Genomic DNA, 27,799 nt, shown 5'->3' with positions numbered 1-27,799 from the left:
GCTCTAGGGCAGTACTGCAAAGAGGACAATGGGGTTATTAATAGGGGTGTTTGGATAAGTGGCAAAAAAACCAGGTTGGATTCAATGTGTGACTAGGCAGAAGAGCATTAGTTGTCCTTAGCAATGTCCCCAGCTCTCGTTTATAACAAAATGCTGTGCCAGTTCTCAGCAGAGATCCGGCGCGGCCGTGCGGGCTGCCCAGTGCGGCGGGGGCGGCGAGGGGGCGGCGAGGGCCAGCCTTGCCTGCGCAAACTGGCGCGGGGCGGCTGCCACGTAGCCAGCAAAGGGTGGGCACAAGGGCTGGAAACCAGGTCCGAGGAGCTGTAGGAAAGCACTGGAGCTGCTACTCTGCCTCACATTGTACTACTCCGGCTGTCGCTGTGTTTTTGCCTTGAGGTGGACGTGGTATAGAGCCTACTAGGAGGAACATGTGTTTTAAACAATGTCTTTCTTTAGAAAAGCAAACATAGTGTGAGAACAGCTAAGAGCCTGGAATAAGCTCTCAGACTAGACACCTCCACAGAGTATAAATCCCCAGGATTGTTTCAGTTTGACAACCTTGTTGCAGGAGCTCTTCCGTCGCTTGTTAAACAGGGAGAGACCGAGTGCTCCATCTCAAGGTTTCATTTGGTTCAGGTCGTTCATATATGTAACTGACCTAACAGCATACATGTATGTGTGCCTCCTCAAGTGCGTGGCTGGACTCTCTCAGAATATAAGATGCCTGGAGACTGAAGGGAGTTCAATCTTGTGCTTTCTATTTGGGGAGCTCTAGCCCTTCACACAGACCTTGCCAAAAGGAAAGGGCAGGTTCAGAGAGACAATATGCTGTGGCCATGGGAGGAGCCTTGCCTGTTTGCTCTCAGCTGTTTTCACTTTACTCTAAAAGCCGGAGTCCTGCTCTGGGGTAGATCATGGGAGGGATATGTCTAGTCTTAGCTACTCCTTGAGGACCCTCTCTGAAGTCGGGAGGAGTGGCATGCCCCCAGGCTCAGATCATGGACCCCAGGATGGAACAACTTGTTCTTCACTGGTGCTTGGCTTCAGAGGCAGCCCACACAAGTAGCTCGCTCACACTAGTTCAAGTGACAAATTCAGCAGGATCGTGCTTATGATGAGAAAATTAGATTCAGTCAGTAAACTTGCTGATTTGCCAGCTGCCCTCTCCTCTGCTGCACGGCACTGCGGGATCGCTGCTGAGCCCTTCCCTCTTCCCTCCTCTGCCCGCAGGCCGGCGGTGGTGGACAAGAAAGGAGACCTGGCTACGCTCAACGAGGTAGGCTACCAGCTCCGCATCTAACAAAGCCATATGCCGGACAGAGGGCTTCCCTGGTGCTTCCTGCTGCACTTTACCTGCACTCCGTTGGAAGGAAAAAGGAATGGGACTATTTATGAACTTGTGGACTCTTACAATAGAAGTTTTACCTAGGAAACAGAAGGGGGGAATTTTTTTTTTTGGTGGCAATATTTATTTGGTTTCAATTTATAGAAAAGGCATCAGCGAAAAGAACCGAAAATTGAGTTTGCCAGGATGTGAGATTTTTTTTTTTTGTTTTCCCTCCATCGTGTAGCAGGTGACTCCAGTGGTGTGAGAGTTTCTTCAAACTTCCCTGTGCAAATATTAATTGAATTTGCGCATTGTGCAGGGTAATAGCATTGGGATAACTGAGAAATCACCTTCTTAGTGTTAAGATGTGCTGAGGTGCAGTGCAGTTAAAAAAAAAATCATATTCAGTATTAATATTTAATTCAGCAATAAGAACAAGCAGTGCAGAAGTGGCATAAGTTTTTAAAGTATCAACATTACCTCACTAAACTTAACAGATATGCAAAACTGTCAGTATTATTGTTTTGTAACTAATTTGTACTGTTTCCCAGCATTTCTGGTAGTATTAAAACAGCACTGGATGCTTTACTGCCACCTGTATTATTATTCTGTGCATGTTGCTGAAAGATGTTAAGTAATAGTAATATACAAGTGTATTCTTAAACACTGACATTGTATTGGGCAAGCTATGAGGTTTGGGGTTTTTAAAATTATGATTGAATAATGAATTTTTAAACTTTCCTATTTTTTTTATACTTTGTCACAAGCTTTTAGTCTTTCCGGACTACACTGCTGAAGCACAAAATGTAGAGATTGCTGTTTTGTAGAGTTAAGTGTTCACCTATTAGTCTGTTTTTCTCCTGTATGTTCCTGGAATAATGGAAAAAATGTCAGAATTGCTAACCTGAGTCTATATCCTTTTCTTTCAGCATTTGCGTGTAACTTTGAACCTTGTATTTGAAAGGCTGAGCAGTCTAAGATGGTGTTGCCTTGACATCTTATATTAAGATCAGACATTGCAGGCTGAAGTTAACCTTCTGCCATGCTGCTCTAGGGAGTTTTTCCTGTATGTGTTGTAGGAACAGCTGCTTAGTCAGACCTGAATAAGGAAGCTCGTATGTCTGAAATAGCTGAAAATTCAAGCTTGTCTGCTTCCTCCCTACTCAGTCCTTTTGTTCTAAGACGTGGCTAAGGACCTGTGATGGACAGCAGTGTTCTCAAGTGACGCGGTAAGACTTTCCTTGGGGTCTGCCCTTTGTGTCAGTGGAAGCATTTTTGTGCTGCATTCCTGAAAATATTTCATTAGGTGCCTAAATAGAAACTGGATTATTGTACAAGTCCAGCCTCTACCCTTTGTGCTGTGCTTATAGATGATACTGCCATGAGACTTGTGTACCTCCCCTCCTGGGCAATTACTTTTTTGGGATCTTGCTGAAGATGGGGCATTGTAACACAGTGACAGTAACACCCACTTGGACTGAATGGTTTAAGCTCCTGGAGCTCTTACTGACAGCAACCAGGAACTGAACGGATACAGGAGGAGATGACTGCTTGTACACAGACCTCGTTGCTCAAAAAGTCAATGAATCTCACCTACCTAGGACAGGAAGACAACACTGAGACCCAGCAATCTTCTACAACCAGTGAATGGCTTTCTACTACTTAAGACTTCATAAGGTCTAGAAAGAAGACTTTTTAAATGTATTACATGTCTTTATACAAGATTACTGTATCAATTACAGGGAGGCCTTTCCCATCCCTCTTTCTGAAAACTTTTCCACTTGTGTGTTTACAGTAGGATTTGTTTTTTGGTTCAGGAGTGAAATTGAAGGGAGGGAAATACTCTTTTGGTAGAAATTCTTGTGAAATTGGACAGCTGCGAAGTTTTGGTTTTAAACTTGCTGCTTAGTATCTTTTGACCTAAACACTTTCTTTCCTGTATCCCTTAGATTTCTTATGGGTAAAATGAAGTGAAAAACTTACTTTGATATCGTATAGCACAAGGCTATCTGGTATGTTGCAAGTTTTTGTTTTTAATGAAACCATGGTTTACTTCAAGTAATGGTGGTTGGTATACAGTTTTTACCATTGTCCAGCATAATTTGAGTTACTTTCTCTTAATGTCCAACTTAAACTGAAACTTTTTAATGCTGTAGAGGTGTGTGACAAATTGGTTTTGGTTATTGTTTTGAAATTCAGCTGAAATATTCTCTTGAAACTTGCTTATGGTGGCATTTGTTTTAAGTGTGGTTCTAGTGACTTCTTACTGCAAAGTGGTCGAATAGTGTAGAAAACATGCATGGTGTTTTTTTAATCACTTGTATGTTTATGCACAGCATGAAGCTTCAATAAAAATATGGTAGTCTTTTTAATTAGGGTTATTTTTATGTCCTGTCCATGTTTCTATTCCAGAAAAGATCTAAGTCATTTACAAAATCAAGACAGGCCAAAAAAAATAGGCAGATTCTGAGAAGATTGTTAAATACCTACCTTATTTATTACTTTACAAAGAAAGCATTGAACATAAAGCCCTTAAGCCCACCCTATAGGTAACCGTTAATGGGTTATACAAAGACAGACTGAAGCAAGTCTTTAAACCCTGAAAATACATTGTTATGGAACAATAATCACCCTTGAACTAGCTGCCCTGATGACTGCATGCTGTCAAACAGCTTCTGCTTTTTTCTTTCAGAAGTACCTTGGCCCTTTCCCCATGCTATGGTCATCAAAATGGGGGAAAACACTTGAGGTGACAGTTTTTCTTTTTGTAAGGGAAAGCAAATTATTATAATAGTCCTTTAATAATAACATACACTAATGAAGAGGAACAAATACAGCTTACTGCCTTAATGTTTTCCTGTGGTTCCCAGTGAGGTGGGGGTATGTTTTTCAGAAGGCCATTTTTGCCATTTTGAAATGTCCGAGCAACACACAATATCTGAATACAAGCCAACTATGGGAACCATTGATCAGCAAGTCCAAAGTGTTTGCTTTTAAATTAGCATGAAACTTAAGATTTAAACCAGCACTGTAAATAACTAGGTGTTGGGCCTGGCCTCAGTAAGTGCTGCTCTGTGCAGAAGAGAATGGAACCATTGTGAACCCTCTGCTTTAGAGATGAGGCTTTAGACAAGCCTGAAAAGTGATGCTCAACTTAAGGCTTCTTCTAAGTAGCAGAACTTCTCCATACCCACCTTCCCCTGCTGAGCAGTCTCTTTGCCTTTTCTCTCAACCCAGACTCCATGGGTTGCTACAGCTGAACAGTGTTTTTAGCTGTAACCAGTATCTACCAGACAGGTGTTGCAGCTAGTTAAGTATGTTTGTTTGCACCTATCAGCTCCAGCTTTGAGAATTTCTGATTAAGTATCTGAATCAAAGCCAGTGTTGAATAGGCAGTCATCTACAGCATTAACTTGACAGTTAACAGTAAGTAGAGGAAAGCTCCTCAGCCACAGTTACTTATGAGAAAAACATCCCCCTTCGAAATTCCAAGTAATTTAAGCTGAATGCTTTGGTAGGTAGTCATATTTTTCAATGTAACACTGAAGTACTTCTTCATTTCAACTGGTTTTGTGATTACAACACCACTGTACTTCCCGCATTATTCTCAAAGTGCAAAGTAATTGCAGTTGCAATTTCTGCAGTCAGGAAAAGGAAACCCAGATGAAGATTCCAAAAATAAGGTTGGAGAAGAATAAACAAGTGTTTCTGAGAGACAAATGCATCTGAGTGTGATTTCAGGAATATGGTTGCAGGTTTTCCAGCACTACACTGAAAGATAATTCTCTAAGTGTTACTTTTAATTAAGTCAGTTTTACATACATACCCATATGTAGTTTGACCAAGTTACAAGACTTGTTTCCAGCCTCACTGGCTCCTGCAAGCTTCCTATTCAGGCAGTCTTTCATTTTTAATTTTGTAAATCCTATTTTGCACAGAATGTTTATCAGTGCATTATGAGAGTAAATATAAAATCTTGATCATTTAACGCCTCAGGATCTGTCATTTCAATATACAACCAGATGTTTTTATTAACTAAATGCAAAAAAACCTTCCAGTTGTTCAATATATAGAAGACTCAAGATATCAAGGACTCATTTTTTTTTTGTTACAGTAGCTCAATTCAGTTTCCTGTAAGTTTTTGTGCTCATTAAACTTGGCTTTATTTCAGATACTTTAAAAAATATTCCAGTGAACACTACCTATATTTAAGATTTTAGAAGTTAAAGTAGTTAGTTTTTAGAACATAAATATTTGCCTTACTGCAAAGATATCTTCCTCCTTTGGGAGTCCATTCTTGCAGCCTCTGCACTGACTATAGGTAACTGAGGAAATTCCTTTGCAGAAGTATTTAGACGGAAATGTCTACAGAGCAACTTTATAGTAAAACATTCCTTTCAGCTCATTATAAAGTGTGGCATGCACACAAACTCACTCCCCTTTACTTGAAGAAGCACACAGTTCTCAGAATAATCAGTTTTACTGTGATTTACAATAAAAACCATTTACAGCATCTCTGTGAAAAATAATGCCATTTTGAGACTGGCACAGATGTTTTCCATTATCAAAGAGGAAGCTAATGTAAAATCTTTTCTTATTTTGCCTTAAAGTCATCATAAAGTAATTTAAACATTTTAAAAAAGTCTCTTTAAAAAGTCTACTTGACACAGCACTAACAAATCATCATGCATGCAAACTTACTTAAACCGAACCAGCAGTGCTTGAATTAACCTTTAAAAAAATAATAATAATCACATGAAGAGAGAAGGTGAAGGTAGCTTTACCTACACAGAGTCCTTTGGATACTACCGTTCAATAAGCCTGAACGCTGCTAGCAATGGCAGGTGGTCAGAAGAGTTATTTTCATTGGGAAGACCATTAACAGTCCAAAGATCTTTCTCTGTCAGAAGTGCCAGCCTGCCAAGAAGTTTCAGACCTCCATGAAAAGAATCCTCTGCTCCTGGTTAAAAAAAAGTAGAAATGTTCATCAGTGTGGGCTAAAAATCACACATTCATACATATGCTGAAGGAGAAAAACTATGGCAGAAATAATCTGAAGTCATTATTGTTCCATGCAATGTCATCAGTAGGGTAGTTCATAAATCCTTCTTGTTTACTGTTACTGTGACAGTAAAACTTATAATCAATAGAGCTCAAAGTATTCATAAAGACACTACCCCCTCCATTTCGTGGAGAGATCAACTGAGGTGGACAGGGATTTATTTATTCATTGTAACTCCCCTGAAAAAGCCTCACACAATCCAGTCCTATACTCTAGCACAACTGCATTGCTAAACAGAGCTGATGCTTGCAAAACTAAACATCTTTGAGAGTTACTGTTTCACGTAACATTTTATTTCTGTATCTTCAAGCACACAGTTCTCCTGCAGGCAAGTCATACAGGAACTCTTGCTCAGAAGGATGAGCAAGGGTCTCCCTCTTAACTGTTCATCATAAGAAAGGGATCTTCCTCTGTTATTTCCTGCTACCTATTCCTGTAATTGCTAAAAAAAAAAAAAACCAAACAAAAAATCTCCCACCACACACACAAAAGAAACACCACATTGCTCATGGATGAGGGGAAGATGACTCACAGCCTTTCTATTATTACACCTTATTTTTACCCCTATACTTAAAACATCTGTTTTGGTTTTTAATGAGGACACAAAAAAACATCATCAGCAAAGAGTAACAAGCTTTTTCCAACTCGAGTAAAGAAATTCCATTAAGAATGAAGATCCTTCCATGATGTGTCAAACTTTTAGACTTCTTCAGCTATCTACTTGAGTGAGGTGACTATTCAACAACCCTAGCTATTGCTTTCAGAGCACAGGGATGATTCTGAGCAGGTTGAGCACTTTCAGGACCAGCACAAACAGCAGCTCTAACTTTGACAAACAGATTTTCTGTATGAAAGCGATCAGCATTTTCACTGCTTCCTAGCTGGACCTGGTACTGGTTTACCAGTAGGTATATTTTAAAGTATTATCCATCAACTGTTAAACTCCTTGGATAGTTCAGCAGCTTCACTCCTTTGCCATCTGCCAGCTTTCCAGTTCTCTAACCACCTAGCAGCTGTTTACAGCTGCTCTGAACAAAAGCTTTTTTACTGCAAAAGTGTCAGTAGCTCTAGAGCACAAGTCCACTCAGGTCTTGAGGCAAATTTATCATTTGGAGTAGCACCTGCATGTCTACACAGAGCTTGGTCTGCATGCAGTGATTAACATGAGCTCACAGCACGCCAGAAACAGCAAAGCTGAATCCTGCAGGACTCGGGCAGATACTGAACCCTGCAAATCCTGAATATAAAACCAAATACTTGGCTAAGCACAACACAGACTAAAGCATGAGAACTTTCAAAAAAGCTCCTTTACCTGCAAAAAGAGTGATCAGTCAGCCTAGACCACATTTAATACTCATTTGTTCTGACTTTGACAGCTTTTCATAGTACAGAGGCCCAGGTCATCAGAAGACTGAAAATCCAGACTATTACTTAGTTTCTAAGAACTGATGAATAAAAACTACACCAGTTTAAACTACTTGGGGAATTCAAGTTTGGTCCCATTCTGTACTGAATGTGGGGTGCAGAATCTACTTGAAAAAACAAGTGCAGAAAGAAAAGAAGTGCTATAGCTCTGCTGGGGCAATGATGGTATGACAAAATATATAAGCAGGTAAATTAGGATTAAATTTTGCACAAGGGTGCACTCTGAAATCACACAGCATTCATAAGTCATTTAGATACTTCTCGTATCCTAGTTTTCAGTCAAAGCTTTTATTTTTGTATTTGATATTTTACACCAAGACAGCATTTACTGTGCATGTTACGACAAATAAGACCTTTATACATTGACTCAATGAATTTTAACAATCTCGTCTCAAATTATGAGAGATGAAGGTGGCATATTCATTTCACATACTGAAAACAATGTTAATTTGTAAAAATGAATTGCAATCTAAGTGGGAACAGGAGTGGAATCCAGGTTTCCTTGTTCTGAATTCTGCAGAGCCATTTATCTGATAGCACTGCACTGTGCAATGACCTTTGACGATGACATAAACCACAGAAGTAATGATGTGGAAAGCCTACTGCTCAGAGGTACTGACAGGAAGAGCACAAATACAGTAAAGGATAGCAGTGTGTTACCCACCAAGATATACACCCGCAGAGGTACCATGTCTTTCTTGCACCATCTGGTGAGTTTTAGCTGCAACTGCAATCAAGAGAGTGACAACTGGGCATGTGCCAGTGACTGCTCTCAGAGCAAAGGCCACAGAGGTCATTTATTTGACAGACATTACATCAAGACTATCTGAAAAGCAATTTTCTAAGAAACACTTAATTTATCAATTTTAATGCACATCATAAATTGCTGTTCACCATTTTGTTGATTAGCTGTTTGGAAATACTGCTTTGTTGTAGGTCCAGCCACTAAGGTCCTGCATGAGTTACTGACAGCAGCATTTCTCAGGTGCTACTTACACTGCTGCTCTTCTGTAGCCTCAGCTCCTGTCTCCATGCTGAGATGGCAACTACAGGAATGTTCAGTTAGGTGAAAAAGCTTGTCCTGTGTGGCACTACAAGTCCAACAGTGGTGAGGCAACAAGGCCAGCCACGTTTCCTCAGATAACAACTGACATTTGAAGCACTACCATGAACCTCAGAGCTACTTCATATGGATTAAATATCACTACATTTCCCTTACAACAGCATCTGAATGTTTCCATTTAGCATTTGTGAAAAATAATTAAAAGTTGGTTTCTTTACCTGGCTGGGCAGCAGTATCATCGTTTGCTGCAGAATAGAAAATATAATCCACAGTGACAGCACTTCGGGAGTGACAAGTTGTTACTTCTGGTATCCCAGTTTCAGGAAAGTAATGAGAATAAACTGAAGACAATTTAAATAGGTGCTGCAATTTTGAAGACAACCTAAGCAGGAATCAAAGAACAGAATTTTATTTTCTTGTCTTTCCTAAAAAGAATAAGCAATGAAGAAATACCAAGTAGTTACTGGTTACAAACAAAATTAATTACCTAGAAATGCAAACTAACATTTTTCTCATGCAATCAAATCCACAGCCTTTTGTGTTAGTGGCCTAAATCTCTCAAGGCAAGATGCAGGCAGCTTTTTCAAGTAAAAGATAGATACCTAAGAGCCTATCAAAACTGGCTTAACTGATATTTAAATAAACACAGTTTTCACCTTCATCTACACTTTGTAAAATTTCACGTCTTCATTCAGCAATCTCTCCCTGACACATGGGCAGAAGTGTCCACGAGAGAAGCTTATATGAAAGCAACAAACTATGAACTCATCTAACCAGGCCCTTCAGCATATAGAGAAATTAAGATTTTTAGTTTATTGTTTTTTTTTTTTTTTTCCTCCCCTACACTAAAGCTATTAAGTGCTTTCAAGTTAGGCTATGCCTCATCTTTCCTCCACTCAAGCTCCCATTTTGTCTCTCACCATCATTGAATCATAGAATGGTTTGGGTTGAAAGGGACCCAACCCCCCCTGCCCTGGGCAGGGACACCTTCCACCAGACCAGGTTGCTCAAAGCCCCATCCAACCTGGCCTTGAACCCTTCCAGGGAGGGAGCAGCCACAGCTTCTCTGGGCAACCTGGGCCAGTGTCTCACCACCCTCACAGGGAAGAATTTCTTCCTTATAGCTAATCTAAATCTCTTTCAGTTTAAAACCGTTACCCCTCATCCTATCACTACAATCCCTGACAAAGAGTCCCTCCCCACCTTTCCCGTAGCCCCCTGTAAGCACTGGGAGGCCGCTATAAGGCCTCCCCGGAGCCTTCTCTCCTCCAGGCTGAACAACCCCAACTCTCTCAGCCTGGCCTCACAAGGGAGGTGCTCCAGCCCCGCTGTCATCTTTGTGGTCTCCTCTGGACCCACTCGAGCAGGTCCATGTCCTTCTGATGTTGGGGGCCCCACAGCTGGACACAGCACTGCAGGGGGGTCTCACAAGAGCAGAGTAGAGGGGCAGAATCCCCTCCCTCGACCTGCTGGCCACGCTTCTCTTGATGCAGCCCAGGACAAGGTTGGCTCTCTGGGCTGTGAGTGCACATTGCTGGCTCACAGTCAGTTTTCCATCCACTGATACCCCCAAGTCCTTATCCGCAGGGCTGCTCTCAATCCATTCATCCCCCAGCCTGTATTTGTGCTTGGGATTGCCCCGACCCCTGTGCAGGACCTTGCACTTGGCCTTGTTGAACTTCATGAGGTTTGCACGGGCTCACCTCTCCAGCCTGCCCAGGTCCCTCTGGATGGCATCCCTGCCCTCCAGTGTGTCACCGCACCACACAGCTGGGTGTCACTGGCAAACTTGCTAAGGGTGTGCTCAGTCCCACTGTCTGTGTCAGAGATGTTAAACAGCACTGGTTCCAACACCAACCCCTGAGGAATGCCACTCATCACTGCTCTCCACTTGGACATTGAATCACTGACTGCAACTCTGACTGCAACCATCCAGCCAATTCCTTAGCCACTGAGGGGTCCATCCAACAAATCCACGTCTCTCCAATTTAGAGACAAGGATGTTGTACAGGACAGTGTCAAATGCTCTGCATGAGTCCAGGTAAATTACATCAGTTGCTCATCCCCTTATCCACCAGTGCTGTAACCCCACTGCAGAAGGCCACCAAATTTGTCAAGCATGATTTGCCCTTAGTGAAGCCATGTTGGCTGTCACCAATTACCTCCTTATTTTTTCAGTTCAGCCCATCTTGTCTCAGCTGTTTTTTCAATCTTGAAAGCAAACTGCAAAACTGCATCTTTCAGCAAAAGAACTCCTCTTTCCTTTCCAGCCATTTGCTCCCATCAGCTCTGCAAAACATCCATCCCTCAGCTGTACCTGCCTCACCTTGCATGGCTGCACTTTAAACTTGAGCTACAATGTGTTCTGGTTAAAAAACAAGCAACTAAAAAAAAAAAAAAGCAAAATCAAATCAGCTTGTCACCTGTTTGATTTAGAGACAGACAAACATGCCATTTGGTACAACACAGAAGAATGGTAACTTCTGAGGCAAAAACACATGGCATGCTATGGATTTACACCACAGAATAGGGCTTCATGCCTTGTTACCTACTTCTTTTTTTCAGAAATGCTATTACTTAGCTTATTGATTACCAAGAATCACCAAGGGTCTAATATAACTATCTGCAGTGATACCAAGGTCTCATTTCTGATAAGAAATGGCTGACTTGGAGCCTGACATCACACATACACAGTTAGGGCAATTTCCTCCTTCTATGCCTTAGTTTATATGCCTTTATCAGTTTGGTAAATGCAAATATATTTTTCCTTTCAAAAAGCAGTTACATTTTCCTTTCTAGCAGTCTAGTGGTAGCTTCTTCCTTCAGCTTAACAAGCAAATGTTTTGATCTGAGTTGTACTACCAGATCCATAATACTACAAATTTCTGGGACTCAAAGGACTTAAATTCTCCCACATAACTCCTGACAAGTAAGATTTTATGATCTTCGCAGCTCTCTTCCCTCCTTAATCCAAATTTCACATTGTATTATAAGATTTTATTATCATCCACAAACCAGTATCTCAAAAACAGTAAAAAGAAAGAGAAGTGCCAACACTTAAGCAGCAGGACAACACTGGGGTTTTTGCAGATTTTTTTTTTCTCTCCTCTTTCTTAAAAACAATTTCTGCAATTGGACTGAAGTTCACAGCTTTCCTATCATGTCACTACAGAGCAAGATGTCCCCTTTATGTCAAGAAGTGACAAAAAATGTCAAAAGCATTATTTTAATAAGCAGAGCACCCTCTAAACAGCAGACACACCTCACCTCTGCATCCTGAAAAAATATCTGCAAGTTCCTGCAAAAACACACACTCCATTATTTCCAGTTCTAGACTTTTGCTGTCTGATCCACCTTTTCATGTTTAAATGGACAATGATTTTTTTGCCAGATGGGCAGACTGGGCTGGGTGATCATGTTGTATTCAAGTCTGGAATCAGATACAAGTTTGACCTAAAACCAAAACAAACCCCCCAAACTAGGAACCAGTCAAGGGCTTCCATTTCCACCCCCAACACATACTTTTCAGGTGTTATTACAATCTCCTGTGTGTTGTCCAGTTCTGCTGCTTCCAATTTTTCTCCTGCAAAATAAAAATACCTTCAATTTACATTAAAAATAGGATGTAGGTGAGAGCAATATAGAACAGCTACAGAAAAGAAAAACTACAGAAAAAAAAAATCTTTAAGTACACTTATTTTTTGCAGCTGGCAAGATACAATTCACAAAGCTGGATTAAATTCTTCTGTTCCATTAGTAAGATCCCCTCCAGAGACTCTTTCAAATTACGTGCCATTCATTTAAAATTGTTTTTTCTGTCAAAGCAAAAATGGTGGATGAAATATGTAGTAATACTCAGCAAGGAATCACTTGCTTTTCCCACTTGTTTCATAAGGTGCCTACACTATAATACATGAACACTGAAGCAGAATGTAGGTTCATACTACATACATGTGCTGCATTCCTCCATCTCTTTTCCCAGTCATAGCACAACTGGCTTTCATGATGCAAACATGGTACTCTAAATATTACACACCAGCTCTTGAATGGCAATTTCTAACTATTATCTTCTAAAGATTCAAATTTGCAAATGCTTATGTGAATAACTTTAAACTCTAACAAGCCCAGTGAAGTTCTGCAAGCTCAAGACTCACTGTTTTTCCCTCACTAGAACAGAACATGTTTTTCAGTTCTACCTCAATGACATTTTCAAAGGACCACAAAATTAATCAACCCAGAAACTGACCTGCATTTTCTTCTTTTTGTTGATGTTTTATTTCATATACACAGTTTTGCGAAATACCTAATTTTTTTGGCCAAATTGGAATAGATAAGATTCTTTGTCCCCTTGGAGACTGTTCTTGTCCAGACACCTAAGAGAGACAACATGAGCTTTTTTCAGACAGAAATCAATTTTAAAAAAGAAAAGTAACCAAAACCAAAACTACCCGAACATGAAATGACTGGACAATTTTTCTAAAGTTTAAAGTTTTAAGCAAAGAAAAGCCCCAGTCTCTCTGAACTAGTTTTTTATAATGGACTGTCAGATCTCTGTAAACATAACACCCCTTTATGTACACACACTTTGTTTCCTCTTACCAGGTTTACCAAGGTACCCACTTTTTCCAGATAGTTCTTGTGACACTAAGCAGAGAAACTACCAAGAACACTTCTAGCACCATAACAGGACTGAGTATATACATCTTCATAGCAGACACTTATTTTACTTCTGTGATGCTTATTCTTCTGGGAGCAAGTCAGGTCAAAGCAGGGCTTGAAACAACTACTCACTGGCAACAAACACCAGTGGGGCTATTTTTCCCATGTTCTCTCATTGTATGTACTCCAGTTACATTCTATTAAACAGCACGTGAAACATTCAACAGCTACATACAAGAGCTTACAACAAAAACCATCCTACCTGAAACAGTTTAGGTTCAGCATCTAATTGCATTTTTGCTTCTACAATTATTCTACGCACTGTAATTCAAAGTTTATCTAAGAGAAGTCATCTTTCCATGAAGTACACAGTGGGTATTTGATTAAATAGTTATTTTTATCCTACTTAAAGACTGTAACACTTAAACACAGTGATGCAATCATCCTGTGGATAACTACATTTTAAGAACGATTAATTTGTTTGCAAATTTTTGATTTCAGAATGCTAGATGTGGATACAATATTCTGTAAGGCACTGTTAATATACCTACTCTTATTTTAGTAACTCCACAGTAACTTTCGCTTTGCAGACTGTAAGGGGCACTGCAATAGAAATAATCACAGCTATAGCATACTAGCACCATTCAAATGTAGTATTTCTCTTTAATTAGCATTAACCCTTTTTTTTGTTGAGATGTGAAAAGCATAGCCTACCTTTCCTATAGCCAGTCCTTCATAATTTAACTTTCCTTCCTTTATAAATCTGTACAACGGAGAACCAGGAACAGAATTGAAGTCACCGCATAAGATAATTGGACAGAAGGTACCATCTTTCTGAGGGGCAACACTAGCAATCTCTGCCAGGAGCATTGCAAGCTGGGTCAGTTTGATGTCTCCTCGCCTTGGGTTATATAGCAGATGTGTATTGGCTATACAGATTGCAGCATTAGTTTTATAGTGAAGTCTAGGCTGCAGAAGCAACACCAGTCCAACGTTGTCCCTGTCCAAGAGTGGAATATCATGGCGAAAAAATTCCACAGGGTTTGATGAAATCAGGCTAAACTTAGAAGTTTTGAAGCAAATAGCACAGCCATCAGGTTTTCTCCCTGTCCTCATTTTATACTCACAGTGATACCCTGCAAGAAAGGCAATTAAAAACATAAAATACCATTGTATATACAGATACTATCTAAAAAAAAAAAAAAAGAAAAAAAAAAATCAGAAAAAAAAATCTCACACTGCTTTTCTCACATAGCAGTCAACACCCTGTCTGAAGTACCAAAGACTATGTGAAGTTCACATAGAAAAGTGAATGTCAGCTTTTCCGTCCTGTCTAGCTTCAGTTTAGATACGACAGGAAACCTGGTCTAATACCTTTTGTGATGTGTAAGCATCTACATACTTTAAGATAGCAGGCATGTTCCCCTCTCCTCATGTGAAAAACACCCCAAACCAACAAAACAAAACAAAACACCAAACCCACAAGTCACGTAAGAGTGGACTTGCATACTGAAGTTTTTTCTGGATCTACCACAATGGTTAGGAATAAAGCCAGTGAAGCATTCCAATCAAAAGCAATAATTACTGTAAGTCATAAATCACTGTCTAAAACGATTCATAGAACAAAGGTCTCCAACATATTTACACAATTATGTAATTATTCAGTTAGCAGCAAACTTTCACCAGGGAATCTGATACTGTCATTTGAGAAGTGTCTCGGAGTTCAAACAAGTCCACCTGAAAATAAGTTTTGCCAAGTTCTTCATTTTATGTAGAGGTGAAATGCAGATTTTAATGAGACCTTATCTATGTAAAAAAACCCTAATGATCTTGAAACAGTATCTAGTTTTTACCATTTTAAAATGCTTCTCTGCCCAGCTGATGCCATATGAATTAATGAAGTACAGCCTCATGAAGGTAGAGCAAATCGACCTTTGAGCTCACACCAGTGCTGGATTCCCACTCTCCCAGCTTCAGGCCATGTGCTCCTGCCACTTGTTGTGACACTGACTGTTAACACTGTAAACCAACAGAAAACTAATCCAGGAAAACAAAATTAGTCTGGATAGTATTCTGCTGGACTGGTGGATTTCACCAGGGTAAAGGTCTAGTGTGTGCCAGAACTGGCCCGGGAGAAGGGGCAGGACATGCATCTGGGAGCTAGGGAGGGGAAGAGGAAGAGCTACAGCGAGCTCCAGATCCTCATGGATAGCAGCAGAAAACTCGGTTGCCCATGCAAACCTGGCTTTAGAGTGTTGTTTCTCATTTCAAGTGGATTTAAATCAGTACTGCCATTACTCTGTCTTCTTTACAAACACTCAATTCTGGAAGCTAGACTACAACTAACCAAGAAAGAAAGAAGCATCAGTCCAGTGCTTCTCCTTGAATTGGTTCCTCCTGGCAACAGACAAGTACCAGTGCCAGAAAGAAAGCAAGGCCCTAGGACTGGAAGGAGGTGTGGGGCACAAAAGACTTAGATCAGTTTAAACCACCATGAAATCACACCCCTAGCAACATGTTTCTTCCATAAATTCACACTGGAGAGAGAGGTAACACAGTGCTGTTTAGGCTGACTGACAGTACTAGTATAAAAACTAGTAAATATAAACTGACCATGGATAAAATTTAGTGCTGCTATTTGGAAGGTTTCAAGACAGAAAAACATACCCTGGAAAAGCTATCCAACAGGAATACTGGTAGAAAACACTAAGGTAGTTTCAAGGAAGCACTTGATGAATTTATAAAACAGGGTACACAACACTGGCATGTGATGGCAGGCGATATGATTCTGTAATCTAAGAGAGGTTTTCTGAGGAAAATAGTACTGAGGCAGGAAGAAGACAATGTATTGGTTGTAAGAGTTTCATCATACCCAGGGATTCCAGACTTAGCTTGATCTCTGTTCTATAGTGGTCTTCTTGGACTTCTTGTAAACAGAGTATCTAGGGCAAAAGTTTACAATTAAAAGATGTTAGTAAGTACATCAAAATGTTACTGTATCAGATCTCTGTTGGCCAGTCCGTATATATATATATTAAAAAAAATATATTCAGAGGCTTTTTGCCTCTATAATCCCACAAAAGGATTCACTCATATAGAAAATGCTCCTTAAGGTTGTGAAGAGGGTCCTGATTACTCCCACCCTTTCTCAGACAGACATTAAATTAAATTGAATCCAAATAGTAACCTGCTGATGCATTCCCAGATGTTGAGGGGAGGGTTAAATGCTGGAGCAGTGGGATAAAGAGGCCAAGGGCACACTTTTCATTAACTACAGAATGGACAACAAGCTTCCATATTATAACAACCTGAACCAAAGACCAACTTCAAAATACTCCATTAAAAGAGTTCCGAGAATCTTAGAGCCTTCTCCATGCCCACTGCAGTAACAAATTTACAACCACCTTGGGACTGTGATGAAGGACTGAGTTTCTGAAGGGTAACGTGTAAGCACTGCTTGCTGAACTCCACTTACCCAGCTGACACTAGCTCATTCACAATCTTAAAATAGAATCAAATCTCAAGCAATATTGTGAAGTCTGCTTCACGTTAAGGTTACAGTTCAAAACAATCAGTTAAAAATCTATGTCCTTTAGCAATAAATTCCTCTGCACAAAGGTGACCTGCACCTACTAGGGTCTGTGAGCAGCTGCTGGTGATGAGTCAATGCCTGCAGCACAAGGCACCACCTCTTTACCCCAGTGCTGTGTTGTGTGGCTCTGCAGAGTTTAACAAGTACCCTGAACCAAACTGCTCTTTGCTAGAGGGGCTGGCTTTGGCTCCAACCCTTCTATCCTGGAGAACTGTCTGTTACCACTAACAGCACCAGGCAGATCCTCAGAGTCCCTCTGCCCAATGCTCCTCCCAGAAAGCCCGTAAAGATACATATATACAGTACGTATAAATTTATTAGGAAGAGGGCAAGAGCTTGAAGGGGACTTTAATCTCCAGCTTCCTGGCTCCACAGTAACTTAACTGCATTTTTCAAATGGTACAAGGAAGTTCTTCTGTGGCTTCCCTAATACAACTACTTTGATTTTTTCAGTACTGTTTTCTGACACAAACAGGTTGGATTCTATCACCAAATTTTTACTGGCCTGAACAATAACTGAAGCAAAAAGTTTACTGACTTGACTTCCTGATTAACAGTAAGTGATAAGCATTCTCAAAAACAAACAAAAAACCCAACAACTAAGAACACGGTAAGGTATTTTTTCAGACCCCAATATAAGCAGAAGTTCAGATTTATGTCTCAGTAGAGAACAGCAAGCTTGGTCACAAGTCAAACGGTGCAGAGTATCAGATGCAGAGAGAAATGAAACACCTCAGAGGAATACTTTTGGATCCGTCTCACATGAATTCTACTAACACCTGCATGTTCTTCTCAGCCTTGAACATTAATCTCAAGAAAATGGAGATGCACATATCAGCCTCATCACTCCAGTCCTCATACAATCAAATAAAGTGAAACATTTGAGTCTGCCTTCCAAGTAAAGGATTCAGACATGATTTTAATTTCTCTATTACCTGGTCTAACAAATAGCTCTGACAGGATTAGCAGCCAGATTTTAGAAAGGGCTTTTGATTCACTGAGTATACAGACACTCTGTGTAACAAATACAAAGTCAAAGTCACACACCTGGAAGTTAGAAAATGCCAGTCCTGCAGGTTGCTTTAATTTGACCCTCCTGTGCACATGCATACTATTTTTCCTCTACAAAAGCGTGATGTTGAAGATTGTCTGTGAATATGACCAACTATTCAATCTTGCATGTCCATTGCACTAAATAACTTGTGGCACAATTAAAGAGAGAGCCTCCAGCTCCAGAGCTTCCTAAACTGCGCAGTCCCAGAAGCTGAGACTATCCTGGAGAAAGGTGCCCTGTTCTACTCTAAGCATCTACTATTAGCTACTGTTTCAAAAATGACACTAAACTAGGTAGACCTTTGGCCTGTGCAAGTACAGATGTTCTTACGTTAGATGCCTTATTTACAGCACTCCAGTGTGCTCTAGGTACAGACTGAACAAGATTTATATGGAGAAAGAAGGTTGTGGAACTATAAAAAAATTGCTGTGTATCAGCAGAACATCAAAGTCACGTCAAAAAGACCATACCAGGAAGTTATGGACAAAAAAAGGCAACTATGAGTAGTGATATGTACTGCAGAGTTTGACTCTTCTGTAAATTCAGATTGTACAGAACACACTAATTGCATAAGCATAAATCAAAACTACTGTTAAGCGTGACATAACTAAAAGCTCAGTTGGATTCACTAGACAGCCCACCTATTAAAATAAGAACAGCAAGAATCTGCTGCTCCAGTTCATCAGTTCTTAACAAATATCCACATGCTCATTTTTCTACTCACATCTGCATCCAGCTGTTTGATTTCTTGTAGAATGTTGGGAAATCTGTATGTCCAGATTAACAATCGTTGCCTGCAGTGTTTGTACAGGTGGGAGTTATCTTCTAACAAATTCTGTGAGAGGATATTGTAGGACATGACTGTAAAATCAAATTTTGCTTCACTTTCTGTATTGCTTTGGTCAGTTTCTTTATTTTCAAAGATTTTCATTGTTTTACTGTGCTGACAGAAATATTCCCAGTGTCTTTTGACTGTTCCTGTTAAAAGCACATGAAGCAGAAAAAGTTATGTAATACACCATATGACTTTTTACTGCTCTTAGAAATCATTCTATTGACAACTATTTATCTTTTGAATTTTGCAGAAGCAATTCTAAAAGCTTATTTGATTAGCTGTGATTTAGATGCTCTGTTTAAGATGAACTTTATATAAGCATCAGTAAAAACAAAACAAACAAAAAACCCCACCCAACCCCAAAACACAGCACAAAACTGTTCTATGCCCTGGATTTAAACTGCTTTGAAATTAGGAAGCTGGCATGTTCTAAGGAGATGGTTGCAAGTCAGACTACACCACCCTGCTCCGTGTAGAAAGGCTGTCAACCTCGTAAACCCAATCATGTCTGTTGGCAAAATCTTACGCCGCCTTTTGCCACTACCTCCTCAGTGGAGGTATGGTATGTCAGTCTGGGATATGCCCTTCAGAGCAGCATATGGACATCTTGTTGATCTCTATCCATGACTAACAAAGGGTTAGGAATCAAACAAAGGGTTCACCTCTAGCCTGTGTACAGTCTGAAAAACTCAGCCATAAGCTGCAACAGCGTCCATTACAGGGGTCCCAAAACAGATAATGAACCCAATTTCCCTCAGTAAGGTTAAGAATTCAAAAAAAATTAAGAAGTCTCAGAATTACCAAGAGCTTTTGAAAAGGCTTACTTTGCCTTTCTGCCATTCCTAGTCTCATACTTATTATTAGTATCATTATAAGAAAGTTTATAATAATATAGCTGCCCATCATTAAGTGTCCAATTATTTTTCAAATATGTATTTCTCCACTTACAAAACTCATGAACAGAGATACATTTCAGCCTTTATGTCCAAACTCATCCAAGAGCATGCTGAGGTCCAGTTATCTGTGCTATCCACCAGCGGTAGACTGCAGTGACAGCTGTCAGGATCTGCCCTATTTGAGTAGTAAATTTCACCACTGTGCTTATATTACACAGGACTTTATCTAGTATTTGCAATGAATACAGCAAGACATTAAGTACTGTTTCTACAGTGGGAGAGAAGCCACATTGCTCCTCAGCAGGTATCTTTAATTACCATCACCTTACAATATGTGAACAAAGGTAACTAGAAAGGACCGCGATGCTAGCCACTCTCTTAAAGGTATGTCAAGGCAGGGTTTAAGAGAGGCCTCAGCAATAAAGCACAACGCAAACTCCCTTCCTTCAGTTCCTGAAGATGGACAAGATGTTTCTAAGCCTTATGGATATTGGTGTCCAAAAATCTCTTTGGGATGCTGATAGCATCTGCTGCCCTTTTCAGTCATAATACAACTTCCAGTTTATTTTGTGAAGGAAATGATTTATGCAAGAGGACCTTCATTTTGACTGTGCCCCTCTACTTGTTTCACAGTAGACAGACCTTTTAATATCCATAATACTCAGTAAAATATTTGGAAGCTTATTACAGATACAATCTCCTACACAGCAAAGGCAGACACTTCAAAGTTTCATGAAAGTCTGAGTTGTGTAGACATCTTTGCACTTCTTATTGTATTTAACAGGCCAGTGGCAGAATGCAGTTCAACCATTACATCTCCATCCATTAATTCTCAGTTATCCAGGTCACAGATCACTCAGCTGCCTCAGAAAGAAGCCAGTTCAGGTCCAGCAGGGCTTATGAGTTCAGGTACAGTACAAGGAATGAAGCTATACAACTGCCAGCCCAGCTCAGTTCTACAGCAAGTTAGCTAAATCTTTTTGCTTTAAAAGAGTTCCCAATATAATGGACATGATCTGGCGACAGACACCTAGGAGAGAGTTGTGTAAACCAAAGTCAGAACTCCCCAAGCTGGGCAATCCCTCGCATAATTGACTCTGTTCTACCACCAAGCATACCAAACCAGCAGATTGTTTAACAGTAAAAAATACACGTTTACATACTAAACAGCATTGCAAAATTGCAACATTTTGAAAGACAGATGTTTTCTTGAAAGAGATGCCAAGAAAAACAGTAACTCAAAAGGTGCATGCAGTATTGCTTATAACTTTTTAGATGTGTTTAGCATTACAAATAAACAAGGAAAATGAGCAAAAAGCATCTTTTACCTTTCTTGCTGCTATGTTTTTCTTCATTCTGTGTGACAGAAAGACACAATGCTTCCTTCTGATTAGAGAAGTTTGTTTCTTCTTCAGGAATTGAAGTATCATGCTGGCCACTGAGTCTTCTCTTCTTTGTCAAAGGTTCTTCTCCCTCAGATTTCATACTGGGGTTAGGTAGGTGAAAGCAAGAACTTTGCGTGAAGTTATCAGGCTGCCAATTAGAGTTCTGAAATTGTCTCCAAGGTCCAAAAAATGGTGGGAGCCTCCAGTTTGCTGAGAAATCAGCTGGAACAGGAAGTGGAAACGAGGCCCAAGGATAGTGTCCGGCCCATCTCATACAGCTGGAACCTGGGCTGTTCAAGGCGAGTATCTGAGAACCATTCCAGTGGGCGATCCAGTCTCTGCCCAGCCTCTGCATGTGACGGGGTAGCATGGAGGGTCTACTAAAAAAAGCACAAGTTTCATTACTTACACAGAACTACATTCAACTGTAGAAGGCTGTAGATGCACGTCACCCTGGTCGTGACTTATACAAGGCATTCTTCCTCTACAAGTTAACACATACAAAATATTAAAACCTTTTTAGACACATATATGTAGACCTTTATTTCAATTATATGCAAAGTGGGACTTTACAAAGCCACCTTGTACCTTTCCCTCCCCCTTCAGATTTTCAAATGCCATTTAATTTCCAAACTACCCATCTGAATAACTATTTACAATTTATTTTCTGCTTTGTTGAATTCAACTATCAGATTTTTGAAGTGCTCAGTGGAACGACCTTTACAAAAGGTCATTTTTGCATGCTGCATTAACTTTATGATTAAGTTATCTGAAAGGAATCAGAAAACCACTTTCCTTCAAGCAGTTGGAAGTTAGTTTAAAAACCCTGAATCGACTCAAGCCACAATGCCAACAAGACAGGGAAACAGAGGTACTATCTCTCTCCCAGCATCTCTTCTACAAGCTTGTAGACCAAAATTTGTATTCTTGTTTCTTTTCCAGGTGGGAAAAAACACAGCTTAGTGATTAAAGCCATGAAAATAAGGCTTTTTTTTTCCAGGAAAAAAAAAAAATAAAATCTATGTCTCAACAAAAACACAGGAAGGATGGCTAAGTGACATCAACCTGTTTCAGCTTCCTCATTGCTTAAATAAGAATGCCTATTTTGAGCTTCCAAGCAAAAGACATCAAAGCTCAGTATGCCTAAAATTGAGCTAAAAAGAGAACCTCCTAGCTGCCATTTAGCCTAGCGAATAACCCTAAATACAACTTTCAGCAAAACTAGCTTGTCCTGAAACGGCGCTTTCCCCCTCACTGCTCCAGAAGCAGCTTGACAGGCACACGAAACACACCCCGTAGCACCACGGCACTACGATGCAGCCGAGGGGAAGGGGCGCCTCACTCCTTTGAAAAAAACCTCCTGAAACACCCGTTTTACAGAGAAGTACAGAGAAAATCTCCTTTCCTGGCAGCCCAGCCCCAAGCGAACACCTCTCCACGACCGCCTCCACCCGGCAACGGGAAAACCCCGCGCTGTGCTTTGTTTACCGCGGCCCTGCTCCGGCTAATGGCGGGTATTTAAAACAAGGGACTGCCAGGCGCCCGCAGACGTCTCCTGCCGGGCCGGGCCGGGCCAAGGGCTCCGCCCGCCGGGACGCCGCGAGTGTCCATCGGCGGGCTCCGCGGCTGCGGGGAGAAGGGCCGGCTGCCGCCCGTAGCCCCCCACAGCTGCCCCGCCAGGCCCGGCCGAAGCCCAGCAGCACACCCCCCCGCCGCCTCGCCTCGCCCTTTACCTCTCGGCGGGCCTGGGTGCGAGCCCAGCCCAGGGGGGCCCCGCTACCGGCTCCGCGCAGCCCCGGAGCCCCCAGAGGGGGTCATCCCCGGGTAGTGCCAGCGCCAGCCCCGCCCGCCGCTGCCACCTCGCCGCTTACCCGGCTCGGGCAGCGGCCGCACTGCGCCCGCTTCCTCCTGGGACTTGTAGTCTAAGGGCCAGCGCCGCGCCCCGCAGCCATATTTGATCCGGGCGGCCGGCACTGAAGCTGGGCCGCCATCTTGGGCCAGGGCGGGGCGGCGGCGTGTCTCGGCCCACGGGAGGGAACGCTGCAGGAGCGGCGCCAGCTCCAGAGCGGGTCGTAGGCTGCTTAAATTTAGACTTTGGATTCTTTTAAAGGGCTGTAACACTGTGCTAATGAAGTAGTTTCCACACGCAGCCTTCTCCCTGGGATTACTGTGTGTCCCTGCAGGGTCAAAGGGTCTGAAGAGCGAGCTACCGTGTGTTTCAGGGCGGCAGCAGCAACCACATTGACTGTTTGCAGGAAAACAAAACCCACTCACATGAGACAGTATTTTAACTATTTCAGTAATTTAGCTATTTAAGTATTTTAATTATTTCCAGATGAAATGCACCTGAAGGCGGTCTGTAAATTGACTATTCCCCCTGTGCAGGCTGAGGATACCTCGCCCAAGGGACAGGTGTGAGACCTGCCTGCCCTGCAGATGGACTTACCAGCTGCATAAACAATCCTCTCTCTGTGTTGATATTGCTTGAATAAGCAGTCAAAATGCTTTCCTGAGGTCTTCTGAGGACAGAGTAAATGCTGGCTCTGTTTACTGTAAGGAAACATAGTACAAAGCACATGAAATATGATAGTGCTGAATAGTGCAGATGCTGTGCAGTAACTGCAATCAAGTAAAATACTGTTTCTCTGCATTCCTTTTACTTGTGTCATAAAAGTGACTTTAAATAACAATAGTTTAATAGTTTTCCCAGGAGTGGTAGGGAAGACTGGAACTGGAATAATGTAATCATGTTAAGAGTGTGCTGGTTAGCCAACATGTCAAATACATTTTGGGTTTTCCACTTCTTGGACACAAGTTACTAGCGAGAGGTAAAAATACCCATCCATTTTCTTCACAACGTAACAAGAGAGCAAAGCCTCCAGCTCCATAATATGTGGGTAAGTAAAAGACCTGTATTTTCTATATTTTTAAAGTATTCTTATGTATTAAATATATTTCTAAGATAGTAGACAGTAAACCATAGCTACAGCAACAACAACAAGTGCTGTTATTTTTAAGAGCAGAGGGAATCTTCCCATGGAATGCAGTTATTCTTTGCATTTTGACCTACATAAGACACCCAAATTACTCTGTCACTTCAAAGGCTTTTATATAATAGTAATCTCAGTAGTGCTGCCAGGAAAAGGCAAGTGGTGAAGCTTTGGGTTTTTTTTTAAGATAAGACTCTATGAAAAGTAAGATATGCTGATAAGAATAAAAGTTAATTGTGTAACAGACAAAATAGAAGAAAAATATTAACCTATGAATATGATGCAAAATGTTTCTCACCTCAGTGTTGCTGTTGTTTCTTGCCTTGATCTAGGAAAGTCTTAATAAGCCAGTAACACTTAATTGCAGATTGCTTACTCTCCTCTAATTATTACTTTGTCTATCTACATTGGCTATACCATGTTAAGAGATATTCTTCAAAATAGGTATCTTCAAATTCTGATTTGTAACTAGAAGCCAAATTATTTTATGAGTCATTTGAGCTTTCAAAACTCCTTAGTGAATGCAGGCTACTGACACATAGAGGGATGTTTTGATTGATTATACTGCACATAAGAACAGCCATGGCTGTTCAGATCAATGGTCCAGTGAGCTCAGTTTCCTGCCTTCTAAAAGCAGTTAGCAGCAGATGCCTAGAGATGTGCAGGAGCTGGGCAAACTTCAGATGAATGCTCTCCCTGCCTCTAGCTGTTTTCGGCTCAGTAGATTTCCTATGCTTGTTGTGTTTGTCTCTTTAGTTACCCACTGACTCTCTTTCCCCCAAGTACTTGAATTTGTAAACTTTCTGCATCAGCAACATCCTTTGGCAAGAATACTGCAGGCCTAGCACTCATTACGTGAAGAACTATTTTATTATTATTAATTTTATGACCTCATTCATACCAGCTTCACTGGCCTCTGGTTCTTGTATTAAGAGAGACTGAACAGTCCATCCCCATCCATCTTCTTCATGCCGCTCATGATTTCATGGACCGCTATCATGTCCCCTCACGTTATTCCTTCTTCCATGCTAAAAAGTCTCAGGCTGCTCCATTGTTCCACATGAAGAAGCTATTCCATATATCAGGTCATTTTGTTGTCCTTCTTGGTTCAGCAATGGAGTTACACAGTTGCAGTATACTCTTCTCTTGTGTACTCCATCTGCTTCTTCTCCCTTCCTCCTGCCACCAAATTCTAACTTTTGAGTTAGACAGCATTTCAAGATGCATTTTTTTTTTCTTCTCAGAAGATGCATCAGTTGGCTATTAAAATTTAAAAGAGATCTATTATATAATTCATCAGGGATTAGTCAGTGATGGCTTCAGTCCCACTGATTTCTATTACCACTAAAACCTCAAAACTACCACATCTTATGAGACGTTACAAACAAGTGCTGCTTCATAAGCAAATTTGTAGCAGAACTGGTTGTCTGATCACGTTATTAACACTAGAGGATTATATGAGCTGCAGGATGTATCAAATAATTACTATACCATGCTAGAAAATGTTCCTTGTTTACTCAAGTAAGTGTATTTTCAAACAGCTGCTTGCTTTTTGGATGTGATGCCACTACATCTGAGTGGCTGCAAGCTTTTTATAACTAAAATTAGAGAATATGAGAATAAAAAAGTATCCTTGAGATCTGTCCAACCCCTTCATTTCAGATCTAAACAAACCTCAGATTAGGTTCCCTCATTTGTACATTAAAATTACTCCAGACAGAAGATCTCTTCTTGGAAAGTGTCTTTCAATTAAACTTCAACTGCATCACTGTTGTTATAAGAAAACAGTCTCTGTCTTTTGTATATCTTTTATCTTTGATACTTAGAAACTTGCTTCAGAAGAATGATGATCAAGACCAAATTAACTTTGAGGTGCTCCTTTTGTTACTTACTTCCATGAAGTTAGATGTATCAACACCTTGTCAAAAGAAGTAAAAGACACACTCTTCCTCTCTCCGAAAATAATATAGAGTGGCAAGTAAGCCTCTAAGAATCAATGTCCTCTCTCTTCCCCATTCCTTAAGAAAATGTTCCCCATGCAAAATAGATTAGACCTATCAAGAAATTCTTAGAAATAAAAAGGGTAAAGAATCTTTTTAGTAATTTGATAGCTGGGAATGTCAAAGTAATTTAAAAACCCTGAGAGATAAGATGTTGTAAAACTAACATTTGGACTGTTTCTGCCCTATGACAAGTTAGGAAGAGTCATTGTGTTCACCCACAGAAAATTACCTTGCTCTGGGATAGCACTATTCAGAGAAGCCGCTGTATCAGGATGCTAGAACACGCCTGTTTGGAGCTCTCTGGGGTTGTCAAATCAACTGTTTTCTGTCAGACCAGCCCTGGGAGGGGAACAGCTGGTCCACTCGTGCCTGTTTCCCTGACTCTGCGTGTTTGCAGGACCTACTTGCCTCTGATACGGAGGTTGGAAGTCCCATTATAATGAGAAGAATTGAATGAGGGCAATGTCCAAAATGAAAGTAACAGTAATCTTGTAATCACTAAGAATAACGAAGAGGTGAAACTCCAGCAGTACTGCCAAATAGTCACACTGAAACTGCTTAGAAGGACTGAAAGGTGAATTTGTGCTTCCGGATCTATAGAAGTGAATCTGATCAGGAGCTCAGAAAATGAATGTGTTTATAGAAGAACCACTATCTTTTACATAGCTGTAATTGGGAATGTTGTAAAGATTCACGATGCAGTTCAGTCATCCTCAAAGGAGATGCTTACTGTGAGCTTCAGGACTCTCTAATATTTTACAAAGAAATACAATTACGTATTTGTCTTTATGTCAGAGACCTGCATGAGATCAGAGATATGAATAACCTGCCAATGAAAAGCTGATTTTTTAACATCTGCTATTAAATAAATTAAAACACAGTGATAAAAAAAAAAGAAAATAATCTTAACAATTCATATAATCTGAAGCATAATCTGTATTTGTATAGATCTATATTGGTACAGATCCCACTACAGCCAAGTAAGCAAAGGTAGCCAAAATCTTACAAATCCACGAAAGGATGTCTTGCAGCGCAACGTTGCGCTCCTTTGGCCTGGAGCAATCCACCTCAAACCCTCGAAAGCTTCCTCACGCCCAAGCGTTGCGCACACGAGAGCCCATCTGGGGAGAAGTCCGGGTACAGTTTAAAGTATCAGGAGAAGACACGAAACACAAAACGTGGCGGTTCAGCAACCATCGAACTTGCCTTTCTATTAACATTCTTCTTTAAAATCCGCGACTCAGTCCCGCCTTACAGGGCCTTAGATTTAGGCCCGAGTAGCTTGAAACAGCCCCACGGCAAACACTGGAAGCGGTGTACCGGCTCTCTCCGGGGAAGGTCTTAGAGACCTGTGGGGGCCGTGGGGCGCCGCTGAGTGCGAGCCCTCCACAGCGCCGGGGCTCTGCCCGGGTGATGTGCCCGTGACACCTTGGCCTCACCCATGCCACGCAGACTCCCAGGCTCCGGAACGGGCGGCCGCATCCAAGCCGCCTGTTAGGAAGCGGGGA

At 41.0% G+C, this 27,799-nt stretch overlaps 2 protein-coding genes across 5 annotated transcripts in view; one reads left to right on the top strand and one right to left on the bottom strand.

Moving 5' to 3' along the window:
* The window catches only part of VASH2 (vasohibin 2), a 36,660-nt gene extending 32,961 nt beyond the window's left edge, over positions 1 to 3,699 (top strand). The window contains exons 7-8 of one of the 2 annotated variants that reach the window (XM_032989379.2): positions 1,231 to 1,276; positions 2,257 to 3,699. In XM_032989379.2, the coding sequence (XP_032845270.2) occupies positions 1,231 to 1,276; positions 2,257 to 2,334 (124 nt within the window). In that variant the 3' untranslated portion in view covers positions 2,335 to 3,699. Of the gene's footprint in view, positions 1 to 1,230 lie in introns of both variants that reach the window. The other variant, XM_042789736.1, reaches the window with a different exon arrangement.
* Positions 1,447 to 27,145, bottom strand: ANGEL2 (angel homolog 2). Of its 3 annotated transcripts, none has more exons than XM_032989374.2 (10): positions 25,190 to 27,145; positions 23,745 to 23,848; positions 21,242 to 21,678; positions 18,907 to 19,160; positions 16,409 to 16,478; positions 14,251 to 14,672; positions 13,124 to 13,250; positions 12,400 to 12,460; positions 9,096 to 9,259; positions 1,447 to 6,287 (listed from the first exon to the last, which is right to left on the bottom strand). In XM_032989374.2, exons 3-10 carry the CDS (start codon positions 21,666 to 21,668, stop codon positions 6,133 to 6,135), a joined length of 1,680 nt encoding a protein of 559 aa, XP_032845265.2. In that variant the 5' UTR covers positions 21,669 to 21,678; positions 23,745 to 23,848; positions 25,190 to 27,145; the 3' UTR covers positions 1,447 to 6,132. The 3 variants fall into 3 exon arrangements, with proteins under 3 accessions (XP_032845265.2, XP_032845266.2, XP_032845267.2); XM_032989375.2 differs by having other exon boundaries at positions 21,242 to 21,675; XM_032989376.2 differs by lacking the exons at positions 23,745 to 23,848; positions 25,190 to 27,145 and adding an exon at positions 23,032 to 23,109 and having other exon boundaries at positions 21,242 to 21,675.
* Positions 27,146 to 27,799: the final 654 nt, after the last annotated feature.

Source organism: Tyto alba, unplaced genomic scaffold (genome assembly GCF_018691265.1).
Source record: "Tyto alba isolate M040663 unplaced genomic scaffold, T.alba_DEE_v4.0 Super-Scaffold_16, whole genome shotgun sequence".
Classification (NCBI taxonomy): Eukaryota; Metazoa; Chordata; class Aves; order Strigiformes; family Tytonidae; genus Tyto; species Tyto alba.
The sequence above is the reverse complement of the archived record's forward strand: the minus strand, read 5'-3'. Positions and strand labels throughout refer to the sequence as shown.